The sequence below is a fragment of the Aquarana catesbeiana genome, linkage group LG03 (genome assembly GCF_042186555.1).
Source record: "Aquarana catesbeiana isolate 2022-GZ linkage group LG03, ASM4218655v1, whole genome shotgun sequence".
NCBI classification, from domain to species: Eukaryota; Metazoa; Chordata; class Amphibia; order Anura; family Ranidae; genus Aquarana; species Aquarana catesbeiana.
Genome location: NC_133326.1, coordinates 142760448 through 142786446, shown reverse-complemented (window position 1 = coordinate 142786446; position 25999 = coordinate 142760448). Strand labels below are relative to the sequence as shown.

The following is a 25999-nucleotide window of genomic DNA, read 5'->3' as shown; positions in this document are numbered from 1 at the left end:
CACTTATGATTTGGGAGTCATTCCTTGCAGAACTGGAAAAAAAAATTGATTGAATCTTGAATACTTTCCTGCTATAGTATAGTATTGGCAAATACCCTTTCTGATACACAGTATGTGTATATTCAAAGATCCATGCAAGAAGAAGACCTGTGTTTTGTAGACCGGGATGTTGTAGCGTCCTCATCTCTTTAGATTTCTATGCTATTCTAGAGCTTGTGGGTGGGTGCAGCTGTGAGAACACACACAGTCCAGGTACAATTAGTAGAGCTTGTAGTTAAAGCAAAACTGTTCACCACAAACCAGGTGGAATAGGATACAACCAGGAGCACTTACAAATTCCAACAGCGTGTAGCAGAGCAGGTATCAGCCAAATTGACAGCATCTGTCTGGAGGGACCATCTCATACTCAAACATGAAGATGTCTGTAGGATTGTGAGCCCTAAGCTTTCCCTCATCTGGAACTTTTTCCTGCTGCTAATTCTGTCCCTGACAGATGGGTAATTTCTCCATACACTACCTGCACGCAAATGCATGCCAAACCCATGGGCCAGGGTCTTAAACCGATTCTGCCAGAGTCGTATGGGCAGCCAACATCCAATCGGATCACTGCTCCAGTGACTTAGGAAACCAGAGGAACCATGTTCCTCATGACTTTCTCTCCCTCTGCATTTCCGCTGAAGTTGAGCGCCACCTGACGTGGAAACAGCAGACTGCATCTGCCTACAAGCTTGAGGTCAAATTACAGCTGGCATGGTGTATAGCATGCCCAGGACAGTCTTGAGGTTAACTTCACTAGGATACCTCATCTGCACTTTTAGGTACCCATACACTTTGGGTGGTTACCACTTTTTATATTCGACATGGAGGTGTTTTTGTATTTTTGTTTTTCTATACCATTGACTAGAGATTCACAGCTGCGATGAGTACTTTTGTGATGCATATCTCTTTTCTAATTTCTAGGTAGAAGATCACCATCATGCAGAAGTCATTCTCTGTTGCTATCATGCCATTAATGTATATTACTACAAGTATGCTGTGGATGGACTCAATGTATTTTCAGTTAGTATCCTTTTCTTGAAGAATCAACAAGGAGACCTGTGCTTAGAAAGAAATATTGGTGCTGCTGTTGCTTGCCCATTTTTACAAATGCTATTTGCCTGTCCTGCAAATTTATTTTGTTTCGGTACTGTAATTCTCTAATGAAGAACAAGTGTCCTTTCAGTCAAAAACTTTATGTGGCTTTAATTAAATGATGCTTGGTGACAGCAAATGTCGGGCTGCTTCTTAATCCAAAAGACATCTTTTGAAGCCCTAATTATGGTAACTTATTTTGACTCCCCAGGCTTTTTCTGGCATTTTTTTGTTTTCATGTAACAATCAATGTGTATGTATATATATGTGTGTGTGTATATGTGTGTATATATATATATATATATATATATATATATATATATATATATATATATATATATATATATATATATATTATTATAATTTTTTTTTTTTAGTTTGTGGCTAACATCTCTAGACCCTTTTTGCAGTTGATGCTTGTTTTAAATGAGATAAGTTAACAAGCAAAAACCTGGAGATAAATGAATTATTCTAGTGCTTTTGGTTTCCTGGATCTAGGGAAAACTATCTCCTTAACTAGCTCTTACAGACTTAATTGTGTTGGTGATTGTGTCACTGGTTCTTGGCTATGTTGACGTGCACAATTATTACGCCAGTTCACCTGTGAAATTTACTCTCTCACTGCTCTCCATAATGCCACTTTCCTACTATATTGGAATGGCAATTGCAAGGTAAGGGCTTTATACATAAAACTGTTACTATATGCATCATGAAGCAACAAACAATTGAGGCATTTGAGAATTCCAGACAAAGTGAACAGACGTTACTGTCATGTTCATTTAACTGTATTCACATTTACGTGTGGGTTTTTTATTTATTTTTTTTACTTGTTTTGGCAGGATTGTAGGCACAATTAAATCTACATGTTTTCATGTGGATATCTCAAATGTGTGGTGCATTTAGGTGAGGATGTATATGACTAACACTTTAAAGTGTAAATAAACATTTACATTTATAAGTGGGCTCTGGACCTAATGTAGATATTGCACTTTTTGTATTTTTTATTACCCATTTTAATTGTTTAGAAAACAACATTTGAAACTAAAAATATTTTATTTTTATTATTATTTTTAATAGTTGATAGGCTGGTAGCAACAGCAGAACATATTTAGCACAGGGGTTCCAACTTAAGCTGGCTATAGATGGATCAAAATTTGGCTGGTTCACCAGGGACCAGCCGAATTTCAATCCATCTATGGCCATACTGGTTGTACAGAAGTCAATCTCTCGATCAGCTTCTGTACTACCAACCTGTTTGAAAGTTTTCACTCGATCAGTGCCTGACTGTGGGGGACTCTCCCACTGTCAGGACACCATAGCTTTATGGGAATGAAGCAATCCATTTTCTTTCGTTCGACCCACTGGAAAATGGATCACATGTGGCCTTCCTTAGTACTTGGTCTTTTGTGTTGCACCAATTCCTGGTGCTAAGATTAGTGCAGCATTTTTCTGTCTTTGGTAACATTTTAGGGCTGAACGGGGAGTGGATAGTTTTGAGGCAAGTATATGGGTTTTGTGTTTTTGAAGCTGAAATCTAGTCTTACCTTCACTCTTCTACATTTGTACAGGCTCTTCTTCTGTTGTACAGGCTCTTCTAATGTACTGAGAGTGCTTACTCTGTTTTTACTACACACTGCAAGTTGCTAGTTGTGGGCATTAGAAGCTACAGCATGTCTGACAGGCAACCTTTTTTTCCCGGCTGGAGGATGTCCACCATAATCTAGCACTTTTCTCCCTAGCCTGACCGTTCCTAATCTACCCGTTTCATTTCTCAGATTTCAGTTTTCAATCATGGTGGCTTAGCATGACATGTGGGCATTAACCAGGGTGGTCTCCAAATACTTTCTTGGGATGACCACCCACCCATTAAGGCTTTTTAATATTTAAATTCTCCAAGAGGAAGCCCATTGATTTTATCTGTTTAATCTGGGCTAAAGTACTGAGACAAAGTACTTTAATGTTCAGGATAGCACCTTTTTATGTGCTTACCCACCTGCCATGATCTGCCTTTGTTGTATAGAGAATCAGAGTTGAATGACCTCACTGACTCCAAAATATGTATGTCATTGGCTTGTTCAATGGAAGGGGGTGGTTTTGAAAAACAGAATAGACCTTTTTCTATTTTATGGACCGCCGTGGCCAAAAGTTTTGAGACTGACGCAAATATACATTTTCACAAATTCTGCTGCTTCAGTGTTTTTTTAGATCTTTTTGTCAGATGTTCCTATGGTATACTAAAGTATAATTACAAACATTTCACAAGTGTCAAAGGCTTTTATTGACAATTACAAGTTTATGCAAAGAGTCAATATTTGCATTGCTGGTCCTTCTTTTTCAAGACCCCTGCATTTTGCCATGGCATGCTGTCAATCAACTTCTGGGCCACATCCTAATTAATGGCAGCTCATTCTTGCATAATCAATGCTTGGAGTTTGTCTTATTGTGGGTTGTTTGGTTGTGTTTTTTTTTTTTTTTTTTTTTTTTTTTTTTTTTTTTTTTACCTGTCTCAAGGATTGACCACAAGTTCTCAATGGGATTAAGGTCTGGGGAGTTTTCTGGTCATGGACCCTGAATTTTCGTTCCCCAAGCCACTTGGGTATCAATTTCACCCTATGGCAGGGTGCTCCATGCTGGAAAAAGCATTGTTTATCACCAAACTGTTCTTGGATGGTTGGGACAAGTTTTCTCTCGGAGGATGTGTTTGTACCATTCTTCAAGGACTGATGGTAGCGCTCACCTCTTCTTCTCCAGACAAGGTTTTTTCCGGATGCCCCAAACAATCGGAAAGGGGATTCGTCAGAGAAAATTACTTTACCCCAGTCCTTGGCAGTCCAATCCCTGTACCTTTGCAGAATGTCTGACACTGATGTTTTTCATTGAGAGAAGTGGATTCTTTGCTGTCCTTCATGACACCAGGCCATCCTCAAAGTCTTGGCCTCCCTGTGCATGCAGATGCACTCATACCTGCCTGCTGCCATTCCTGAGCAAGCTCTGCACTGGTGGTCCCGATCCCGCAGCTGAATCAACTGTAGGAAACAGTCCTGGCACTTTCTGGACTCTCTTGGGCACCCTAAAGCCTTCTTTACAAATGCAGTGGAATTTTTTTATGGGATTAAGTTCATATTCATGGCAAAGAGGGAATTCATCTGATCACTCGTCATAACAATTTGGAGTATAACATACAAATTACCATCATAAATACAGAGGCAGCAGATTTTGTGAAAATTAAATTTTAATATTTTGTGTCATTTTCAAAACTTTTGGCCACGGCTGTATTTTACCTGAACAGTGGACACTTTTTTTTTTTTTTTTTTTTTTTTTACATCCGCCTGCACATAGAATTGCATGAAGCTTCTGATCAGGTCCACTTGAAAAGCCAATAGACAGATTTGATCAGCAAACCCATGTGACGGGTGTAATGTGTTTTTTTTTTTTTTTTTTTTTTTTGTTTTTTTTTTTTTTATTTCCCTTTTTTCTTTTTTAAATTTTGGATAGACTGGAGAAAGCTTGTCAGTTTGTTTTCTGGGCTGTGTTGTGTGGTGTGTGGGTTTTTTTTTTTTTTTTTTTTTTTTTTTTTTTTGCGGTCTGTGACACCCCCACGCCCCCGGTTATGGAGATTCCCCCTCTGTCCTGCTTACCATTCTCATTAAAAGTGAAAATAAAAGCAAATTCCAAATTTTGGGTTGTCCCCAGGAAAGTGGGGCAATCTTCCTATGGGGACACTAGTTCTGGTGACTTGGGGGTCCCCAATAAACTATCTGAATTTGCAGGGGTTTCCTGTCTGACTATGGGACACAAAGTGAAGGGAACCTGCGCAATGAGACAGATGGTGAGAAAAAAAAATCTCAGGTTATAACCCTCCCTTACTCTATCCAAAATGAAAAAAGTTGTGCCTATAGTGTTCTACTTTAAGTTTTAGGGGTCAAGGAAGGTCACGTGTTTGGTCCACTGAAGTAATTGGTTGCTTATGCCCTGATCCCCCAACTGAATTTAAAAAAAAATTTTTTTTATTTTTTTTCCCCATCTTCTCAGGTTTTGAATACTGCTTGTAATTGGTGTACAGCATGTTTCATATTTGTTTTCAAGGTAACTTGTATTGAGGGAAATGGTTTCGCTGCTTGGCTGACTTTGGCCACTGAGCCAGAACAGAAATGGAGAGCAGATATATTAACTTTGCTTGTTCCAGGTCAGTGACTCTGGGTATTGAGGACAGCAGCAACCAACATTTCAGGAGATCAAAAGTGCTATCCTTTTTATATTTGCCCTCAGTGTAGGTTTACCTTTTTTTTTTTTTTTTTTTTTTTTTTTTTTTTTTTTTTTTTTTTTTTTTTTTGGAAATTGGAGGATGACTTCTGCCAAGTCTTATTCTTCATATATTCTCTAGCTACAGTTGTATAACTTGTTTCCTTTTTTATTTCTCGTCATTTTATGGCATCATATAGTATATCTGCTCAGAGCAACTTTGCACTGGGAGCTGTGGTGAATGCTACATTTGGCTCAATCATTGAACTGACTTTCTACATCACTGCACTGATTAAGGGGGCACGAGAAGAGAACAAGTGCTATGAAGAGGTGGTGAAGTCTGCTCTGACTGGCACATTGCTGGGGTGTGTCCTCTTTGTTCCCGTGAGTCTTTGACCTGTCTTGAATACAGTTTTAATATTGCAGAATTTGTCATCCTGGCTTGGTGCATTGCTTTAATGTAAGTTTAAAAAGCGGTAATAAACCCAAAATGTAATATTTTGCAGCTTACCAACCATTGGTTGTGGTGGCTGAATCAGTTTTTTTTTTTCCCTCCGTGATCTGGCCAGCAACACGCCTCCTGTATTGTACAGACACTACTCTGGGCATAGGGGGCAGATTTGGGGAGCAGCATTGTCAGTCTGGGGGAGGGGAGTGTTAGAAGTAATAGCACGTTTTAAATACAGTAACAAACTGAAGCACAACTCCAGCTAATACTTTCGAATCCGCTTCAGCAATTTTTTTTTTTTTTTTTTTTTTCTCTTGGGATAAAGATTTTACATAAGAGCTGTTCATTATAACTACCCCTGCCAGTGTTAAATGGTTTGTGTCATCCCTGTAACTGTAAGAGCTTTTTTTGTTGAAATTCAGTTACTGGCTGAATCACTAGATGAAAATGCAAGAAAGCCTTGAAAAGAAAACCTAATACAGACAATACGGACCGCCTGGGTGCCTCCGCCAAACAGTGTTTCCTGTCGGCCAAATTCTTCCAGCAGACCAATTTGCTAATGCCAACCCTTTACCCCAAGCTATCGTACACAGACAAGATGTTGAGGTCAAAACCAAAGGCATCACTTTTATTGAACAGAAATACAGATTTGTATACACTTCAAAACAGGGGCAGTCCCCACATGAACAAATATTACATATTGAGGTAATGGCTAACAAGGCAAAGTTGACACCAGACTAATTACTTGAGGAGGATTAGCAAACAAAGGATAAGTTATTCAATTAACCATTGGAGAAAGACACTCAACGATAAACACAACACCTTGATAAAAAGATTACACAGAACAGCAGGAGACCTAAGCATCGGGTTATGAGTTGGAGTGTAGGAGGGGGTTAAAGCGGTCAATGCAATAATAGTTTGCTTTTGGGTTTAATACCGCTTTAAATCTTTGCCATCTTCCCCAGTCTTATAACTGATGTTTTTTATAAGCTTGTATGTCTTCAAGAAATGTAAAAACAAAATTATGGATTTGTGCACACAAGTCGCAGGATTTGTTTTTAGATGACACTTATACCTTTTCAGGTGCTGCTTGTACATATACAGCATGCAATTAAATATTTGTATAATGGTTTTTACTTTGACACTTTACTTTTTACTTTTTTTTGTCATGTGAAAATACTTAAATGTACATGACAACATACAATGGGTATCAGCCTTTAAAGGGTTAGTTCTTCACAAAAAACTGTTTATGCAGGTAAGGGCTGTTTGTAGATAAAAGAAATAAACTGTGCAGCTTTTGTAAATGGCCTACACCTATGGCCATTTAGTCAGAGTTCTTGAAACCTGGCCCAATAACTCCCAGGCAAGGCATTATCCCTTGCCTTGTTACTAAGACACTCCCAGCCATTACAGCTCACTCCTACCATGACTGAGCTCTGAAACCCCACTGGCATTGGGCAATGGCAAAAAAATTGTAAGAACAACCCTGTATAACCCCTCCCCACTCCCATGTCCTTTTTTTGTGGGATAGATGGACAGCTTCTCTCTGCTTTTCTCAAGACTCCTCCAGAAAGATTGACAGCTGTTACATGGCCAATGCGGCTTCTATTTTTGCAGCTTTACAAATTGACTTCTTAGCTGTGCCTTGGGTAATTTTACCCAGACCCCACCAGAAAGAAGATGCAGGGCCGGCCTGTAATATTCAGGTACTCTCCTTGGCAAGTGGTGCATTGTGGTAGCCGCATGGCCTGGGGCTGTTGTGCATTTGCAGTGGAGCCTTGTCACTGAAGGCCCCCTAGGGGGGTATGCCCACTGGTAAGGTGAAAACTTGCATAGGGATTAGTCCTTTAATATCTTGGGCTGTTGGGAGAGCCACAGTAGGTCAGCTGCGGGGAGTTCATGTGCTGGTGCACTGATCCCTGCAGGCTTAACAATGAGCTTGGTTCGCAATACATTCCAGTGTGGTTGCCAGCAGGAACTGGGTGGCGGCTGCTTCTTTGGGATCTCCAAATGGTAGCCCGATGGGCAGATGTGGCCCTTTGCCTTTTTTATCCAGCTTTTGGGGTACCAATCTTCCACTGATATGTTGCACTATTCCTCCCACAGACACCTACAATTGGGTACTATTCCTCCCACAGACACCTACAATTGGGTACTATTCCTCCCACAGACACCAAGTCTATAATATTTTTTACTCCTGCTGGCCAGTCTGGCTCCCCTTAAGTTTGAAGGGCAGCAAACTGGCCTTTTAGTTTTTGAAAGTTTTTGGAGACCTCTGGCTTGTGTGCATTACACCATATATCCAGGATAAGGCCTTCTGTCAGTGCATATGTGAAGGATACTTTGGACGAAGTGTTGGTCTTGTGAGGAGGCCCTTTAGCTCCTTTGTAGACACATATGCAGATGTGCCTTTGACACCAGAGACAATATTTCCCTTCATTTCTTTCACACCTTGGTTTCCAAGTCCAAACCCAGCTCTCAATTCCACCAGAGGACGTGGGATGAATACTGTCTTTTTATCCAGTATTTGGTTTGAGCACCATCAAAGGGCAGATTTTGGCCTTGGCTATTCTTTTTCAAAGATGACTTGCCGGGGGGGCGTGGCTAGCCAGCGCCGAAGATGGCCGCGTAATTTTAACAGCTCCTCAGTGAGGGAAACAAACGGAGCGACTCAGGCCCACCAGAGACGGCGAAACGCCACCAAATTCGTCCCGGAGCTGCAGTAAGACCCCGCCGATGTCCCGCAAACGGATGGGGGAATTTAAGCCCAAGAAGCTGACCACCTTCATGTTTCAGTGAGATCCAAGATGGCGGCGGCCAGGCTGCGCCGCAAGAGGCTTATACAGACCTGGACGAGAATCGGGGGAAATATGCATCTCTAAACTCCCCCTGTCCCCCACACAAGACCCAGAGGCGGATCCCCTTACCAGTAGCCCTGCCAAGGCCTGGATGCAGATGGATGCACCGCTCCCACGGCCGCCTCAGGCCACAATCGAGGCCCGGGCCTTCAATCCACTTCAGTCCAACCAGGCCTTGCATAACTCAATGGCATCCTTTCCCACCACAGGGCAGCCAGTCATGGAGACCACATTAAAGGACATGCTCATGTCACTGCAGTCATCCCTGATGACAGACCTCTCCTCCCTGTTTCATAAGATCAATAATGATATGAGTTGCATGTGCCACAGAGTTACTACGGTTGAAAAAGGAAGGGCGGAGTGCACAACGACAGTGAATGATCTTATTGACATGTATGATGAGGTCAGGGAGGAACAGGAGTAAGTCCGGGCCAAGCTGGGCGATTTAGAAGACTGTTCCAGACGTAATACCATTAAATTGCAGGGGGTCCCTGAAGCTATACTAACAGACCTACACAAGTACGCCAAAGACCTCATACGCGCCATTCTGCCTGACTCTTCACCCAGTGACATCATTATAGACAGGATACATAGAATCGCAAAGCCCCCTCATCTAGTAGCATCTGTGCCAAGAGATGTGCTCATGAGGGTACACTTCTTTCATATTAAAGAAAAAATGATGTATGAAGCCAGGTCTAAAACACCATTGCCCAGACCTTACGAGGGTGTCTAGTTGTACCCAGACCTCTCCAGGTACACGCTACAACTCGGAATCTAAACCCTGTCACAAAAGGTCTCCACAACCACAAAATTGTGTACAAGTGGCGTTACCCTGCGACTCTCCTCGTCAGAGGGAATGGCTTCACCCATACCATTTGATGTTCTACAGAAAGGCATTCACCTCCTGCACGACTGGGGCATCATACCGGAGCCCCCCAAAGTGGATGTCCTACCTCTACAGCAACGCAGACCCTCGCAATCTCGCAGGCAACAGGGGACCAAAGGTTACCATCCACAGACCAACACCTGATCTGATGGCCCTACAAACACAACAATATCTTTCCCTCACTGTTCACTGTTCATTGTGTAAGTTCTTCTCAGTTATTAACTGTTTCCCCCCCATAGCGGCTTGGCTGTATCCAGCTTTTTCTTGCTCACGCACGCTGCCTCCTTTCCTGTATCGTACAACACTACCTAGCAGGAACGTTCTCAACAGTTATAATTGTTCATAACATTGCTTTGACTTATTGCTTTTTCTCGCAGCTCTAGAACTAAAACCGCAACTTTGTGAACTATTTCACCCAGCGGATCTACATCCACAGATTATGTAAAACTTCCTCGCCACCTATTGACAACTAACTGGTAAACACTTACAATCTACTTCCCACCACACGCTCCAACGACAGCCAAGAATTACGTTCACCATCTTATCACTCAATGCCAAAGGCCTGAATCACCCAACCAAACGGCACTCTTTATGGCACACAGCTGATAGACTCAATAGTGACATTGTCTGTGTCCAAGAGACGCACTTACTACCCAAATCTACTGCCCTTTGTTCCAATAACAAATACTCCTATATTTACCACGCTACCTACACATCAAAAAAGAGGAGTCCTCGTTGCTATAAAAAGTACTCGACTTCCACCTGCTCCAAAAGATCTCTGACCCGCAAGGTAGATAAATAATTCTAATTTGTACCCTTAACAAAATCAAGTATATAAGTGTGATATATATATATATAATATATATATAATATATATATATATATATATATATATATATATATATATATATATATATATATATATATATATATATCTATCTATCTATCTCTATCCCAATACTCACCAGATGAGCTTCCGGAAAGCCATAAGTAAGGACACCTAATCATTTGTGGTGACATCGACCTGGTAGCGGATATCCACATGGATACATGAACTACAACTTCAGCAGCCAAAAGAAGAGTCTCTCTTGAAGCAATTCCTCGCATCACAGGATATATTTGATGTCTGCAGATGTCATCACGGGTCTGAAAAATCCTACACCTATTTTTCACCGTACCATAAATCGTACTGAAGAATAGACATGTTTCTTACTGATAAGTGGTTGTTACAAAAAATCAGCGCATCTGTTATCCACACCATGACGTGGTCAGACCACGCCCCAATCGCAATCTCTATAAATGACACAGCCAGCGAAATACGTTTCTCTGGCGCACCTATAATTGCGTATTGCAACATCCAAACCACTCGCAGGAAATTAAGGAACATCTAAAAGAATATTTTGACCTCAATAGTGGCAAGATCCCGTCATGGTATGAAATGCGAACAAAGCTGTTATTCGAGGGGTTATAATGAAATTAAGTTCCCTGTGTAGGAAGAAGACGCAGCGTACAGATGATTTGACCACACAAATTGCAAACATTGAGACCTTGCACAAATCTAATCTAAACCCAACACAACTGGCCCAACTGCTGTCACTAAGGCAGGAATTGAGGGCACTACTCAACTCCTTCGAACACGTACAGCGCAAAATTAAAGCCACCTTATTCCACCTCTAACAAAGCTGGAAAAAAAAATTGGCGCAACGCCTGAAAGGAAAAAGGACTAAGACAAAAATAACCCACTTATTCCACCCACACAGAGAAACTGACTGACTATTCCCCAAGACATTGCTAACGCGTTTAGTGACTACTATAGTGACCTCTACAATATCAGACAAGACTCAACCACATTTCAACCCTCAAATGAGGATATTGATTCATTTCTGCAACAAATTAAGCTTCCGAGACTGACTGAGACACAATTAACCTTCCTGAACGATCCATTCACTGAGCAGGAGATTCTAGCAACGATAAACTCATTACCATTGGGGAAAGCCCCTGGACCAGATGGTTTGATCAGGGAGTATTACAAACCATTCTCCAGCCAATTAATTCCATGTTTGACACACGTATGTAATGACGCTGCCTCCTCTCCCAAGCTTGCTAAAGAAATGTTGAATGCTATTGTCACACTCTCAAAACCGGGGAAGAACCAACCTCCCCTCCAAAATTTTCGTCCTATATCCCTCTTGAATCTGGATGTAAAAATATATGCCAAAGCCATTGCCAGACGCCTGTTGGAAATAATGCCAGATCTCGTACACGTGGATCAATCTGGGTTCCCCAGAGGGAGACAAGCACCCGACGCAACACGACGTATGATTAACTTAATATACCATGCTGAATCCAGCGAAATGCCTTCTCTGCTGCTCTCTTTAGATGCGGAGAAGGTGTTCGACAGGGTACACTGGACGTATCTACAATCAATTACTCCTTTTTAAATTTGGGTTTAAGGGCCATACATACAAGGACATCATGGCACTCTACAGCACCCCATCAGCACAAGTATTCTCAGCAGATATGTTATCTCAATTGTTTAATATAACCAATGGTACACGCCAAGGATGCCCCCTGTCACCATTAATATTCAACCTACTGATGGACCCGCTGGCGGAACATGTGAGATCGAACCCCCTGATCACAAGCTTGAAGATGGGCAAAACCCCACACAAGATAAGTTTCTTTGCAGACAATGTAATTCTGATCTTAACTAATCCAACTTCCTCCCTGAAGCCCAAAAACTACTAGACTGGTTTGGAATGGTCTCCTACTATAGGCTTAATACATCTAAATCAAATATCCTAGACCTTAAATTAGACGCCACGACAAAAACTTACTACAGGCCCAATTCCCGTTCAACTGGCCAGACAAAAGTATCTCCTACCTTATGATTCACCTTACTCGATCGGTCAAACACCTCTTCTCAGTCAACTATAAACCTCGCCTTATCAAACTACAAACAGAAATACATTCAATACTCAAACATGAATTATCTTGGTCCGGCAGACTGGCAGCATTCAAAATGTTACACCTGGCACAAATTCTTTACCTATTTAGGACTCTCCCTATCCCCATACCCAAACACTTTTTCAAACCTCTTCAAACTATATTCAACAAATGTATATGGAAAGGATCTAAACCTAGGTGCGCACACTTGAAACTTGTGAAACATAAATTAGCAGGTGGATCGGGATCCATAGACTTTGAGGATTATTACACAGCGGCAGTGCTGGATCAACTTACTGAATGGTTTGAACCGTACCCTAAAAAATTGTGGAGTAAAATAGAAAATGTATCACTCCTACACCCAAATTTAAAATGGTGGTTAATGAGCACCCCCCCCCCCAAGAGCCAAATTGCCCTCGATGCTGTCCCCGACCATGATAACCTCAGTCACTGCTTGGCAAAAACTTATCAAAGACAGTGCCAAATACCACAATACGCCGTGGATACCAATCCCTATTGATTGTCTCCATCACCTCTCACCGGATTTATCTCTAACTCAGTGGCCCAGGCAAGGCATACTCGACATTCAAAACTTACTCCAAGGCTCCAGTATAAAACCCTTCAACCTCCTCCAACGCGAATTTAATTTACCCCCTACTGATTTTTTCACATATATCAGAGTCAAACACTGCCTCGAAAAGATCCACTTACCTCTCTACACGGTATATCTGAAAGCTTGGGAACACCTGACAAATACAAATACATCCCACAAAACCAAAGGGATCTCTATATTCTATAACACGCTGCAACAAAAACTCCGCTTCACAAAATCATCCCCTCACACCCATTGGGAAAATGACTTGGCTCAAATATACACGGAACACCAATGGAAATGAGCACTACCGTCAGTCTACAAAAAAAATGCTCTGCGCTATGGGAGCTCACCCAAAAACTGTCTCTAAGATGGTATTTAACCCCCTTCGAAACATTGTTTGGTTCAGGTGCCCCAGACTCATGTTGGAGGTGCAAATTAGCCAAGGGCGATTTATTCCACATAATGTGGAAATGCAAAAGTATCCAAACATATTGGAAAATCATCTTCCAAATCCTTTCGGAAATATCGAATCGACAGTTGCCTCCGGCGCCTGACCTGGCGATCCTGAACCTTTAACATTGAATCTGTACCCCAACCCGTCAGACATGTAACTACACACATCCTATTAGCGGCCAGACTGAGTATAACCAGACTGTGGAAAACAGAAAGGGCCCCATCTATAGACCACACACTTGATTGGGTAAACCTTCACTATAGTTATGAAATGGCAATGGCATCTAGTGGAGACTATATGAATAAAGAAAAACAAGCGTGGTCTCTGTGGGAGAGGTGGTCTGGAGCTGCGAAGTTCCTTTTGACACAGTTGAGTTGTATTTAATACAATCATGATTCAGCAGTAAGTTAATTTACATTGTTTTCAAAGTGGTCATGTATGGAATACACACACATATGACGTAGATCTAGCCCTCCCCCAGGCAACAAAATAGATCCCGTTGGGGGTTCCCGAGGGAGGGACTAAGTACCACCCCTTGACGACCAATGTTTATCGTATAAATTGTAGTATAAAGTTTTCTGTTAGACCCCTTTCACACTGGGGCGGTTTGCAGGCGCTATTACGCTAAAAATAGCGCCTGCGAACCGACCCGAAACAGCCGCTGCTGCGTCTTCAGTGTGGGCTTTCACACTGGAGCAGTGCGCTAGCAGGACGGGAAGAAAAGTCCTGCTAGCAGCATCTTCGGAGCGGTATATACACCACTCCTTCACCAGTCCTGCCCATTGAAATCAACGGGGCAGCGTGGCTATACCTCCGGCAAAGCGCTTTGCGGTGGTTTTTAACACTTTCTCATCCGCTAGCGGGGGGGACCCGCTATTTGTCGAATACCGCTGCTAAAACGACGGTAAAGCACCGCTAATAATAGCAGCGCTTTACCGCCGACGCACCTCCCGCCCCAGTGTAAAAGGAGCCTTAGGAGAGCTAGGAACCTGTATCTGGTTTTTTTTTTTTTTTTTTTTTTTTTTTTTCTCTTTGAGATACTATGCATACGATGTGAAACGCACTCAATGTTTTCTCATGTCTGTAATATAAACCAATAAAAACATATTGATGAAAAAAGAGGGCTTGCCTCTTCATCCTTTTCGAGTACTCCTTTGGTAGACCACACTCTTAAGAATGCCTTCCTCGTTGCTTTCATCTCTGCAAGGCAAGTCCGAGTTGGAGGTTATCCTGAGGTCTCTTGCCTTTCTAAGGCAGTTTTGTCTTTACACCTTAACCAGAACAATGTTCTCCCTCCATATGTTTTACTCCAAAACATTCCAAGGCCATTTTTTTTTTCACTGTCTGGCTGTTGTATGTGCTGGTTGAGTGTACTACCCACCTACAGATTACTTTGGCAATCGGATTCCCTTTTTATCCTTCCCAAAAATGTTAAGCCTCTCACACCACAATTGCTTTAACCATCAGGCTGCCATCTGGTCTTCTGTTCACACATTTAAGCTTTACTAGGTGGATGTTCCAGCCTCCTCTAATGCCAGTTCGGGTGTAAGGTGTGTTTATCATGCCCTGTGGGCCTTTAATAGCTGTGGGCCTTTAATAGCTGTTGCCCACCCCTCAGTTGGATTGATTTTCTTAGTAATAATGTGTGTGAAAATGGAGGGGTGTTTTTTTTTTTTTTTTTGCCACAAATTACTTAGAACTCCCAAACATATTTTTTTGAAGGCAAAGACTCTGGGGGAAGAAAATGGTATTGCAATTTTTTATGTTGCACAATATTAGCACAGCCATTTTTAAAATGCAAATTTTCAGGAAAGAAATGTACTTTAATACATTTTGGTGCACACAATATAATACCCAATTTTTGGGTAAAATATAAAAGATATACCAACAAAATGGATATCTAACATTTTATGCATTAAATTTGTGCATGCCAGTGGAATGACAAACTACAGTACCGGAACAAATCTCCATAGTCAACGTGTTTTACAGGTCATCAGTTTAAAGTTAAACAGTAGGTCTGTTAGAATGATTGCTCTTGCTGTGACCTTTTTGTGGTAATACCTCATGTGGGGTGCGATCACCATTTACATATGCATGCGGGACCTACGTATGCATTTGCATTTGTCCGGGGGCAAATTTTATTTCTCTAAAAAAAAAAAAAACTTAATCACAATAAAAAAAACTTGATACATTTTTTTTTTTTTTTTTTTTTATCACAAGGGATGAATATCCCTTGTGATAGCATGGGCAGTGACAGATACTCTTTACTAAGAGATATGGGGTCTATTAGACCCCATATCCCTCTTCTGCCCTCGAAAGCATCTGATCAAACAGGTCGTACCAAACTGAAACCGGAAGTAACACCCTCGTTCCTTCCAGTTTATTCCAGATCGAAAACTATCTTTGGATTGATATTTACCCCTAAAGCATTTTATTAAGATACATTAATAATTTATTTTATTCAGCATGAAATGGAGCTTATATGCAATATTTACATTTTTGGTAAACTCATTCACTGAATCCAAGCTCTGCAAGCTGAGATAATGAGATGACGTGCACTGCATTGATGCATTCACACAATTTCACAGTAAGCATGAGGGCAAACAAAGGTTAAGGAATATTCCTATGTTTTGCAAAGCTATGCACACTATAAACTATATGAATCCGTTCTGATATTGCCGTTTTACTAACTTGACAGCTTATGCTAAATAGGAAGCCTTCATTTTGTTTGTAAATAAAGATGCCAACTACCAGCAAGAATAAGTGTTTGTTTTTTTTTTTTTTTTTTTTTTTTTAATCCACCCTGGCTCCAGGACACAACTGTTGTGGTCCCAGGCTCCCAGATGGCACAGGAAAGCCTGGTAAAGGCAGCAGGAGGAGGGAGACCCCATTCCCTGCCCTGTAGAAGTAATTGGCCAGCTGTAGAACCGCTTGGATCAATTCTACAATAAAGCCCATCACTGCCTGAAAATTTTGCTTCTGGTATCATGGCCTTAAGCCACTGAAGACTCTTTGAAATCTTTAAACTCCGAGCCCCAAACTGGAATTCCCAGAGATGGCCTGAAAAGTTATTTTATTTTTTTGTAACATTCTCTGGCCAACTGTAACCCAAGACAAGTCGGATTTCACTGTTCTTCAGAACTGGTAAATTGTGAACCAGAGATTGGGGCACATTTTTGAAAGTGGGATTTGCCTATTTTTTAATATGGCTTTCTCCTTCTATGAGTTTTATTCACCTTCTATGGAGGGTTTCACTGTGGTATCCGTCCGCCCCGTTATCACTGGAATGGTGGGAGGTTTTTTACGATTTGCATCCATCCTGTATTTTACTGTCCACTTGATCAGAATTTCCTAACCATTCTAAATCCCTAACAATTTTAGTTACCATGAGGAAAAATCAAATACTTTGGAAAATTGCTCCAAAAACTGTTTTTTTTTTTTTTTTTCTTCTGTGCTTAGTCCATTCACGGTCATGCATTTTATTTTTACAGGGCTTATGTATGATCATTGGTGGAATAAAGCATCAGGAACAGAGATTTAATAGTAGGTCAGCTGGAGTAGGCTCTGCATTGCTGTTCATTTCAGTAGGAGGTGAGAGCTTTTTCCAATTGCTTAGTATCTCTTTAGCTGCAGTAATGTTACCGGTATATTGGGTTTTATATAAGGCTGCTGTTACAAATGTGTAACTATAGTTTCATTCGTTTACCAAATTGATGTCCAGGTTTTTATAAGTATGGATGAATGGAGATGTTGTAACCAAGTTGGAAATTAAGGTAATATTGCTGTATCCTCCATGAGTGCAGTATGTGTTACTTACTACTAACCCCTGAATTCCAAATCACTTAATTCTGACCCCTGAAATGGTGCCCCAATATTTGTTGGGCACTGGCCCCTCCAGTGTACATCTACAGATGCTACGCTGCACCCCTTTAAGCCATGCCCCTTAGCGAACCTGCGCTGCTTAATCGTTCTTGCACTATTTGAGCAATGATGGTCTGTGTCCCAATACAAAGCACAGGTAATTGGGCATCTTGAATAATTTATTGTGATCTATATACGGACCACAAATCCGTTTTAGTGCTAGAAGTTTATATAGGAGAGTTAATTGATTATGTTAAGCATGCCCTCAATTCGTTCACTTAGGACAATAGGTTTGGTCTGCTAACAAGGTTTTTTATGGCAAACTAATTTGTCTGCAACTCCTAAAGTGGCCATACACTATACAATTAGATCGTACAAACCGTGAGGTTATGCAAAGATCAGTATCTGGGTAATTTTTTTTCCCCGGAGATTAACAGCACTGCCTCATGATCTTGTGTATGGGGATATATATATATATATATATATATATATATATATATATATATATATATATATATATATATATATATATATATATATATATATATATATATTCTTTCTCTTTTTATGTTGATGCTGCTGTATGTATAGTATTTTAAAATACAATTTTGTTGCCGATCCTCAGGTGTATTTGCTCCTACACTGTTCTCCAAAGTATATGGAAAGATGATCTGTGGAGACTGTATAAACTTTGGATTAAATGCTACAAACAAGTATATCTGTCAGAACTGCCACACTGAGTTGGTAAGTACATAATTTAAAAAATATATAGTATGTATGATCTCTCATGACGTGGTTAACCTTTAAAATGTTTGTTTCAGCAGTGGATTCTGTGTTCAGTGCTCATCGTAGTGCAGTGAGTGTCGTTAGCTGCAGGGTACTATACAGGTTTCTGGAGGGGCAGGGTGCAGTGCTGGTGGGCTGGATGTGAGCTCCAAGCCTCCACCTGGAGCATGGCACTCCCGACGGGGGAGCTTTGCAGTCGTGCAGTTTGCAGGGAATGGAGGTGTGTATAGTTTCTGAGATGCAAGCAAGAGCGTAGCCTTGTTCTGGCATGTGAGGTCACTTCCCATGGCAGGTGGTGAAAGGTGCGTGCGCTTTTGACCTTGTTCTGGTGTCAGAGGTCACTTTCGGCAGTGTGGCAAGGTATTTCTGGCCATGCCTGTTGCCTACAGTCCGGAGGGACAGTGTGGAGGATGAATGCCTCTACCCTACAAGCATGGTGGACTTGGAGGAAGGGAAATTGCCACCTAGAATAATGATGGCAAGTGGTGAGTACTTACCAATGCTGGCTTCCCAGGGCCAGTATGTGCTAATTCAGGCAGTGTTTTCTTCCTCTTTTTAGAACCTTTGCCTACAGACAAAACTGGCCCCTGATTTTGCTACTAAACAACCTTCAGCCACAGCATTTACTCGCCCTAGTAAGTGTTTTGGTTATTGCATTTTCATCTTCTCGCTCCAAGGCCCCTTTCACACGATCTTTTTTTTCCCAAGCAGGCGGATCTGATCGGGCCACCCGTTGATTTCCGCTGACCACCATCAGACCTGATCAAAACAGACATATGGCGCTACATTCGCCATCTGCCCAGCGGATTGGATGAAAAGGGACAGGCTGTCTGTTTTCATCTGATCTCCCCATAGAAGAGAGCGGGGCTCTGACAGGTCCATCTCGGTACAGTGAGCAGAGACGGACCTGTCATCCGCCTGCTCAGTGGGGATCAAGGGAGTGATCCATGCTGAGCTAGCAGAGTCCATCAAAACGGATCCGCCCCATGTGAAAGGGGCCTTAGCCTTTCTGTTATAAACTCCTCCAAGCTTTCAGGGAATGAGACTTATGAAATATTTGAACTACAATGAAGGCTGAGATATATATTTATTCGTTCTTTCAGGTTTACTTTTAGTTTCATGCCATTTTACCTCTCAAGCAGAGCAGGGCCACCCTCCTTGTCTGTATGATCCTCCTTTTTACAGGGTCTCGGCGAGGAGGGTTTTGACGAGTTCTGAGGATTTGTATTTTAAGGAGGGCGCTGGGGAGGATACGAAGTCTGCTAAACCTATTTCTCTAGTTTGCAAGACTGAATGTTCTTGGGTTCCATCTTCTTTAATTGCCCATTCCACCAGATCCTTAGCTGCATCCTTGGCAGAAAGAGTGAGCGTATTGGTAGAACAGATCTGCAGAGCAGCCACATGCTCCAAGCAAGATGCCTTCGTCAGACATTAGAGTGTAGTTACTCAGCAGGACTTTTGGCAGAAAGTTTTGCAAGCAGTGGTCCCACCTTGTGGTAGGCTTGGATTGCCTGTTTTTCCTCTCAGGTTTCTGCCCTGAAAGATGATTGAGGAAAATCCCAGTTAGACTTACCGGTAACAGTGTTTCTTGTAATGTTCCTGGACAACAAGCCTGCTTCCTACCCTGGTTTTGTTGATTGGCATTTTGGAGAATTTTTTTCCCCTCATGCACTGGTGGAGGTAGTTATTTTATCTAAACTGAGTGGTGAGGAGATGGCAATGGTGGGAAATGGTTTTTCACGGTTTCTCATTGAGTTGGCTGTTGAGCAGCCAGTTATCCCTCAGGTTGCTGTCTTGGAAGATTTCTAGATGGTTAGCAGTAAGTCTTGGTTGAGTTTTTTTGATCCCGCCCCCCATTGATTTTTACTTTCCAAACTGCCAGCTTCACATCAGGGATGGGCAGATTTGTGGACCACCCTGAGTTCACTTAAGGCACAAGAAGTAGTAATTCCAGTTTAGTAGAAAAGTTTCAAAGGGTCTTAAACTTGTTCACAGTCCCAAAACCAAATGGAGGCATTTGCCCCACTTCGGAACTAAAATCCCTAAAATTCTGCATTAAATCTGCAGGATCTGTCATCTCCTCTCTCAGATCAGGGAAATTTCTGGCATCAGTGGACATCAAAGATGCCTACCTTCACATTCCATATTTCCCACACACAAACTCCTTTTTACGCTTTGCTGCAAGAGACCAACATTTTCAATTTTGTTACCCTGCCATTTGGGCTCTCCTCTGCACCAAAAGTCTTTCAGAAAAAGTGCTTCCTCAGATTTCGGGCATCCATGTCATGTGGTTCCTGGACAACCAACCGCTGAAAGATTCCTCAGCCAAGGTCTGCCAACATTATAAAGAGGATTCCGTTCCTTCAAGATTTCAGATGGCTGATCAAAAGAATAATGCCTTTACAGACTTATTCTGCCTTTACAGCCAGTTCAAAATGTTTCCTTCTCCAGGAAAAGCTTGGTTCTCTAAAGTCCAACTGTCAGACTCTCGGGTCAACCAGGCATGCCTTGATGATTCGCTTCTGCATGAGTGTTCTGGGCCACCATCAAGATGGTTTCCTTTGCTTAGTTCCACTTAAGACCTTTTCAGCTCAACGTTCTCACAATGTGGGACAAGCAGAGCCTTTCCTTCACTCACCCACTACTGATGTCCAGCCAGGCAAAAATCTCCCTGGCATGGGGGCACTCTAACTCAACTGTAGAATCTGGGAAATGGTTCCTTCCCTCTCCCTGGAAGGTAACGATAGACACAAGTCTGGTGGGCTGGGTCTATGATTCTTTGATTGTCCAGGGAACCTAGTTGCCTCAGGAGTCGATATTCCTCATGAGCATTCTGTAATGGAGAGCTTGCTCAGGTTGGTGGCCAGGTTCAGAGATCCCCTGGCCTTTGTGGTGGATGCCCTGGTGATGTTTGGTCCCTATGACTGGTCTGTGCATTCCCACCAGGAAAGATTCCTCAACTGCTCTGCAAGATAGAGGAAGAACTGAGTCTGGTGATTTTTATCACTCCAAATTTGCCCAGGTGAACTTGCTGCACAGTCATAACCTCCTGGCATACAAGCCTTCTCCTTAGGCTTCTCCAAACAGACCCTCTGTTCCACTCTGTTATTTAGTCACTAGGTTTTACAGCATGACTGCTGAAACTCAGGTTCTAAAGGATAGGGGTGTTGCTGATATAATTTCTTACCTTGAGCAAGGTGGGAATGACCTCTCTCATAGGATCTAATAATATACATGGAAGCCCTACTTTGGCTGGTTCAAGAGCAGGCACCTCAGATCCTTGGAGTATTCTATTGCATCATCCCCCATGCCTGCCTCCCTGGAATCTGAATCTATTACTTTCAGTTCTTCAAAAACCTCCCTTTGAACAAATTCAGGATATCTTTGTGGAATCTCACAAGTAAGGTGACCTTTTTGTTTACCATTACTTCTGTGAAGCGTGTCTGAGTTGGCTTTTCCTGTAAGTTGCCTTTTCTTGTATAACTGAGACAAGGTGTTCCTCAGACCCTCTTTCTTCCCCATATTGGCCTCTTACCAGATGGACATTGTCCTCCCTTCCCTTATCTCCTGCCTGAAACCTTCCAATGAGATTTCACTCCGTTGCTATGATATTCTGCTAGAGCAGTTGGGGTTTACCAAACTAACCCTCCCCTCTATCCTCCCTCCCCTTTTTTTTTTGCAAGAGATCAAGAAGAAGAAAAACAAAAAAAAGTCCAATGGAATTTAGGGTGTTATGAGAATGTTCAGGGGGCATTTGCCAGTGTCCAATCACCTGCAGACAGTACCATATATAACCAGTTGTCTATGGCGTTGTTTATCGTGTAATGTATTCCAAAGTATGGCATTTACTGGTAAATCAAAATTCCAGTTTTTCTTGCCTATTATCTCTGCTTTGTGGTGACTTAGAGTATACTAAGACAGCTTCTTCCAAAATTTAACTAGACAAAGCAAGCAGTGTCTGCTGTACAACCTCTTTAGCTAATCCATGGTACTTTGATAAGCCCTTGTCAAATATTTTAAATGTGGTATACACAATTTTGTGTTGCAAATAAACAAACATATTCTACAATTGAAAGATAAATATTGTAATTGATAAAACAAATTTTAAGTCTGCATTTTCAGCGCTGGTCAATGTGTTTATAATTTGCCCCCCCTCTTAGGCTAAAAAACATTTCCTTTGTGTTTTTTGTCTCCCCTATTGCCAATTGGCACATTGAAAATGAGCTTTATTTAGGTTTTTATTTTGGTGTGGCTTTTTGATAGTCATTCTTGAAGCCCAGTATTGTGTAGTTCCCATGTTCTAGTTCTGACATAGAAGGTCCATCTCACCTCAACTGTACGGTTTTGCAGCTCCTTAAGCATTACCATTGACCTCAGTTGCATCTCTCTAGCAAACACCATAGCCTTCCAGAAACCTTTTAGGCTTCATGCACACTGGATGTTTTTACAGCAGCTGTTTGGCTTCAGACGTTTTTTTTCTACAGTCAAATGCCCCATCATGTTATCCTATGTGTCCATGCACACATGGGCTGTTATCAGCAATTTTTGGCTTTAAAAAAACCCCCAAAACTAGTGGGTTCTGAGAGGAGTCTTTCAGCTGTAAAAACGCTCTAACGTCAAACACGGCTCACCAGAGTTTTTGGACATTTTTGATCCATTGAAGAAGAGAAAAAAAAAAACGCTAGCACGGAAAAACACTAAACGTTGAAAAACTCACTGCAAAGCTACTGGTGTTTTTATACCGTTATTTTTAACTTCCAGTGTGCATGAGGCCTTAGGTGAGGTTAAGATGCTGATTGCATATAGGTGGGCTCATTTAATTGTATTATGTCAAAAAAGCAACGTACACCGCTAGAAATGTAGGTGGTACACCAAGAAAGCAATGACCTTTTTACACAATGAAAGAATCTGTTTTTATTTGAAATCCCGTGAAACTTTTTTTTTTTTTTTTTTTTTTTTCCCCCATTTTCAAATACTGTTGTTTAGCTTAGTATACATAATCCAATCCAATTTAATTTCAAATTATAATACAGTATAGATAATGTCCAACATAACTTATCTTTTTTTACTGCCATTTTGTTATCTGTTGTCGTAGCCTGCTCATTATTTGACATACTGGGGGGTTGTTTTAGTAAAACCGATGCACACAGAATCTGGTGCAGCTATGCATAGTAACCAATCCGCTTGTAGGTTTTATTGTCAAAGCTTACTTGAACAAGCTAGAAGCGAATTGGTTCACCAGCCATAGAGGTATGGGCAGGCTGAATGTACCCAAGTTGATCAATCAACTTGTGTACAACCAGCTTGCTGGATTTTACATGCAATTATTGCAAGTGGCTATTATAGCCGCTAGCGATTAATCACGGTGTTCTCCTGGTGGGGATGGCTTCCCCTTCCACGAGAAAATGGCTCAGCAGGAGGCATTCCCCTGTCAACACGGTCTGTTGATGGGGGGGAATTGAGTGTTTTGTTGCAGGAATTTTTTTTTTTCTCTGGCCGGCCTTACTATGCACAGCTACACAAGATTCTGTGTGCACCAGTTTTAGTAAATCTCCCTAATGCTTTATTTGATCATTTTAATCCATATGTTTTAACAATAAATTTTTGTTTTACAGACAGGACAGAATGACACATTATTATACAGTGATGTAAGGTAATAAGTGTATCTCTTATTTTGCATAAACTTTTTTTACTGCACTTTATTTTGTGTATTTAAAAAAAAAAGTCTGCTTTTATAGCTTGATTGATTTCAAAATTGTTAGGGTCTGTATACTGAAGTAATATACAGTTGTGTAAAAAGGTAGGTACAACCTAATTTTTTTTTTTTTTTTGAACAGGCATACACTAGATATTTAAACAGTGACCACAAATATAGGCGTTTGAACTAATAAAATATAATGGTGTATTCACTCCCACAATTTAAATTATAGAAAATGCAAAACTAAGGTCCCACCAAGGAAGGATATGGTGCATGTACAGTCCCTATGTACAAATGAACCTTGCGAGCACCTGTGCAAAAGCAACTACCCCAAAATAAACATAATTTATCACGTGCATTATATAATACAAATCCTCATATTATATAGTACCACATGGCATCTATACAGAATATTCTATGGATGGATTCCTTAGTGATCCAGCTATTGTGGTTAAGGGATGGCTCTAATGTACATTATATGATCCAGAAGCAATTGATGTACGAATGCTCAAAGTTGTGTTAATCCGATATGTCTACTTACAGGCATCCACTATCTTTCCATCTCAACTCCTGGCTGTTTTTTTTGGAAACTATTTCTATAAATTTGTGCTCGAACACAGCTGATCACAGATCATGGTAAGGGGCCAATCACTGCGGCCCTTTATTATGTGATCAGCTGTGTCCAATCACAGCTGATTTACATGCAAACTAACTTACCAGTTATCGCCATTCCTTTCTTCACACGCTGTGAGGAAAGGAGAGCTGGTAACCGGCAATTCTGACAGGGCATATTTACACTGATAATCAGGGCACTGATTATCAGTGCTGCTGCCTTAGTGCTCATCAGTTAAGGAGAAAAATTATTTGCTAAATTTTATAACTGAAACAACTTTTTCTTGATCTTTTTTCACTTGTTTAGCAAAAATAACCCCAGTGGGGATTTAACCACTTGCCGACCGCCGCACACCGATGTACGTCCAAAGTTTGGCGGCGGATATCGCTGTTATGGCAGCAGCTAGCTGCCATAACCCCGGTATCCCAGTTTTCGTGCGGCGGTCGGCTTTCAGATAAAAGTGGTCTCTCTGGCAGATTTGCTGCAAGATCGCATTTATCGGTGGCGGGAGAGGCCCCCCTCCCGCCGCCATCCAGTGCCCTCCGCTTACCGGAGCCGTCGGTAGCGGCAGAGGCGATCGCGTCTGTCTCCTTGCTGTGCCTGGAGACGAGTGAGGCTAAGATGGCGTCCACTCGTCTCCATGACACTGCAGGGCGGAAGCGACGTCAAAACGTCACTTGCGCCCATACGTCTTAAAGGCAAATTTTTTTTTTTTTTTTTTATTGCATTTTAGTGTAAATATGAGATCTGATGTCTTTTTGACCCCAGATCTCATATTTAAGAGGTCCTGTCATGCTTTTTTCTATTACAAGGGATGTTTACATTCCTTATAATAGGAATAAAAGTGAGACAATTTTTTTTTTATTTTTTTTTAAACGGTGTAAAAATAATTAAAATCATGTAAAATAAATAATAAAAATAATTAAAAAAATTTTTTTTAAAACCCCCATCCCGACGAGCTTGCGCCCAGAAGCGAATGCATACGTGAGTAGCGCCCGCATATGAAACGGTGGTCAAACCACACATGTGAGGTATCGCCGCAATCGTTAGAGTGAGAGCAATAATTCTAGCCCTAGACCTCCTCTGTAACGCAAAACTTGCAACCTGTAGAATTTTTTAAACGTCGCCTATGGAGATTTTTGAGGGTAAAAGTTTGACGCTATTCCACGAGCAGGCGCAATTTTGAAGCGTGACATGTTGGGTATCAATTTACTCGGCATAACATTATCTTTCACAATATAAAAAAATTGGGCTAACTTTACTGTTGCCTTATTTTTTTATTCAAAAAAGTGCATTTTTTCCAAAAAAGCACGATTGTAAGACCGCTGCGCAAATACGGTGTGAAAAAAAGTATTGCAATGATTGTCATTTTATTCTCTAGGGTGGTAGAAAAAAAACAATATATAATGTTTGGTTGTTGATGACATGTTTTGTTATCTATTTACTCAAAGCAACCACATCTTTTATTTTTTATCCCAAAA

The 25999-nt window shown here is 41.3% G+C and overlaps 1 protein-coding gene across 1 annotated transcript in view; it reads left to right on the top strand.

The window, feature by feature from the left end:
• LOC141131741 (uncharacterized) overlaps positions 1-25999 on the top strand; it is a 105414-nt gene that overhangs the window by 50027 nt on the left and 29388 nt on the right. The window contains exons 9-14 of the mRNA XM_073619365.1: positions 961-1063; positions 1661-1802; positions 5574-5757; positions 17052-17151; positions 18047-18165; positions 23823-23860. Coding sequence (XP_073475466.1) covers positions 961-1063; positions 1661-1802; positions 5574-5757; positions 17052-17151; positions 18047-18165; positions 23823-23860 — 686 coding nt within the window. The remainder of the gene's footprint in view (positions 1-960; positions 1064-1660; positions 1803-5573; positions 5758-17051; positions 17152-18046; positions 18166-23822; positions 23861-25999) is intronic.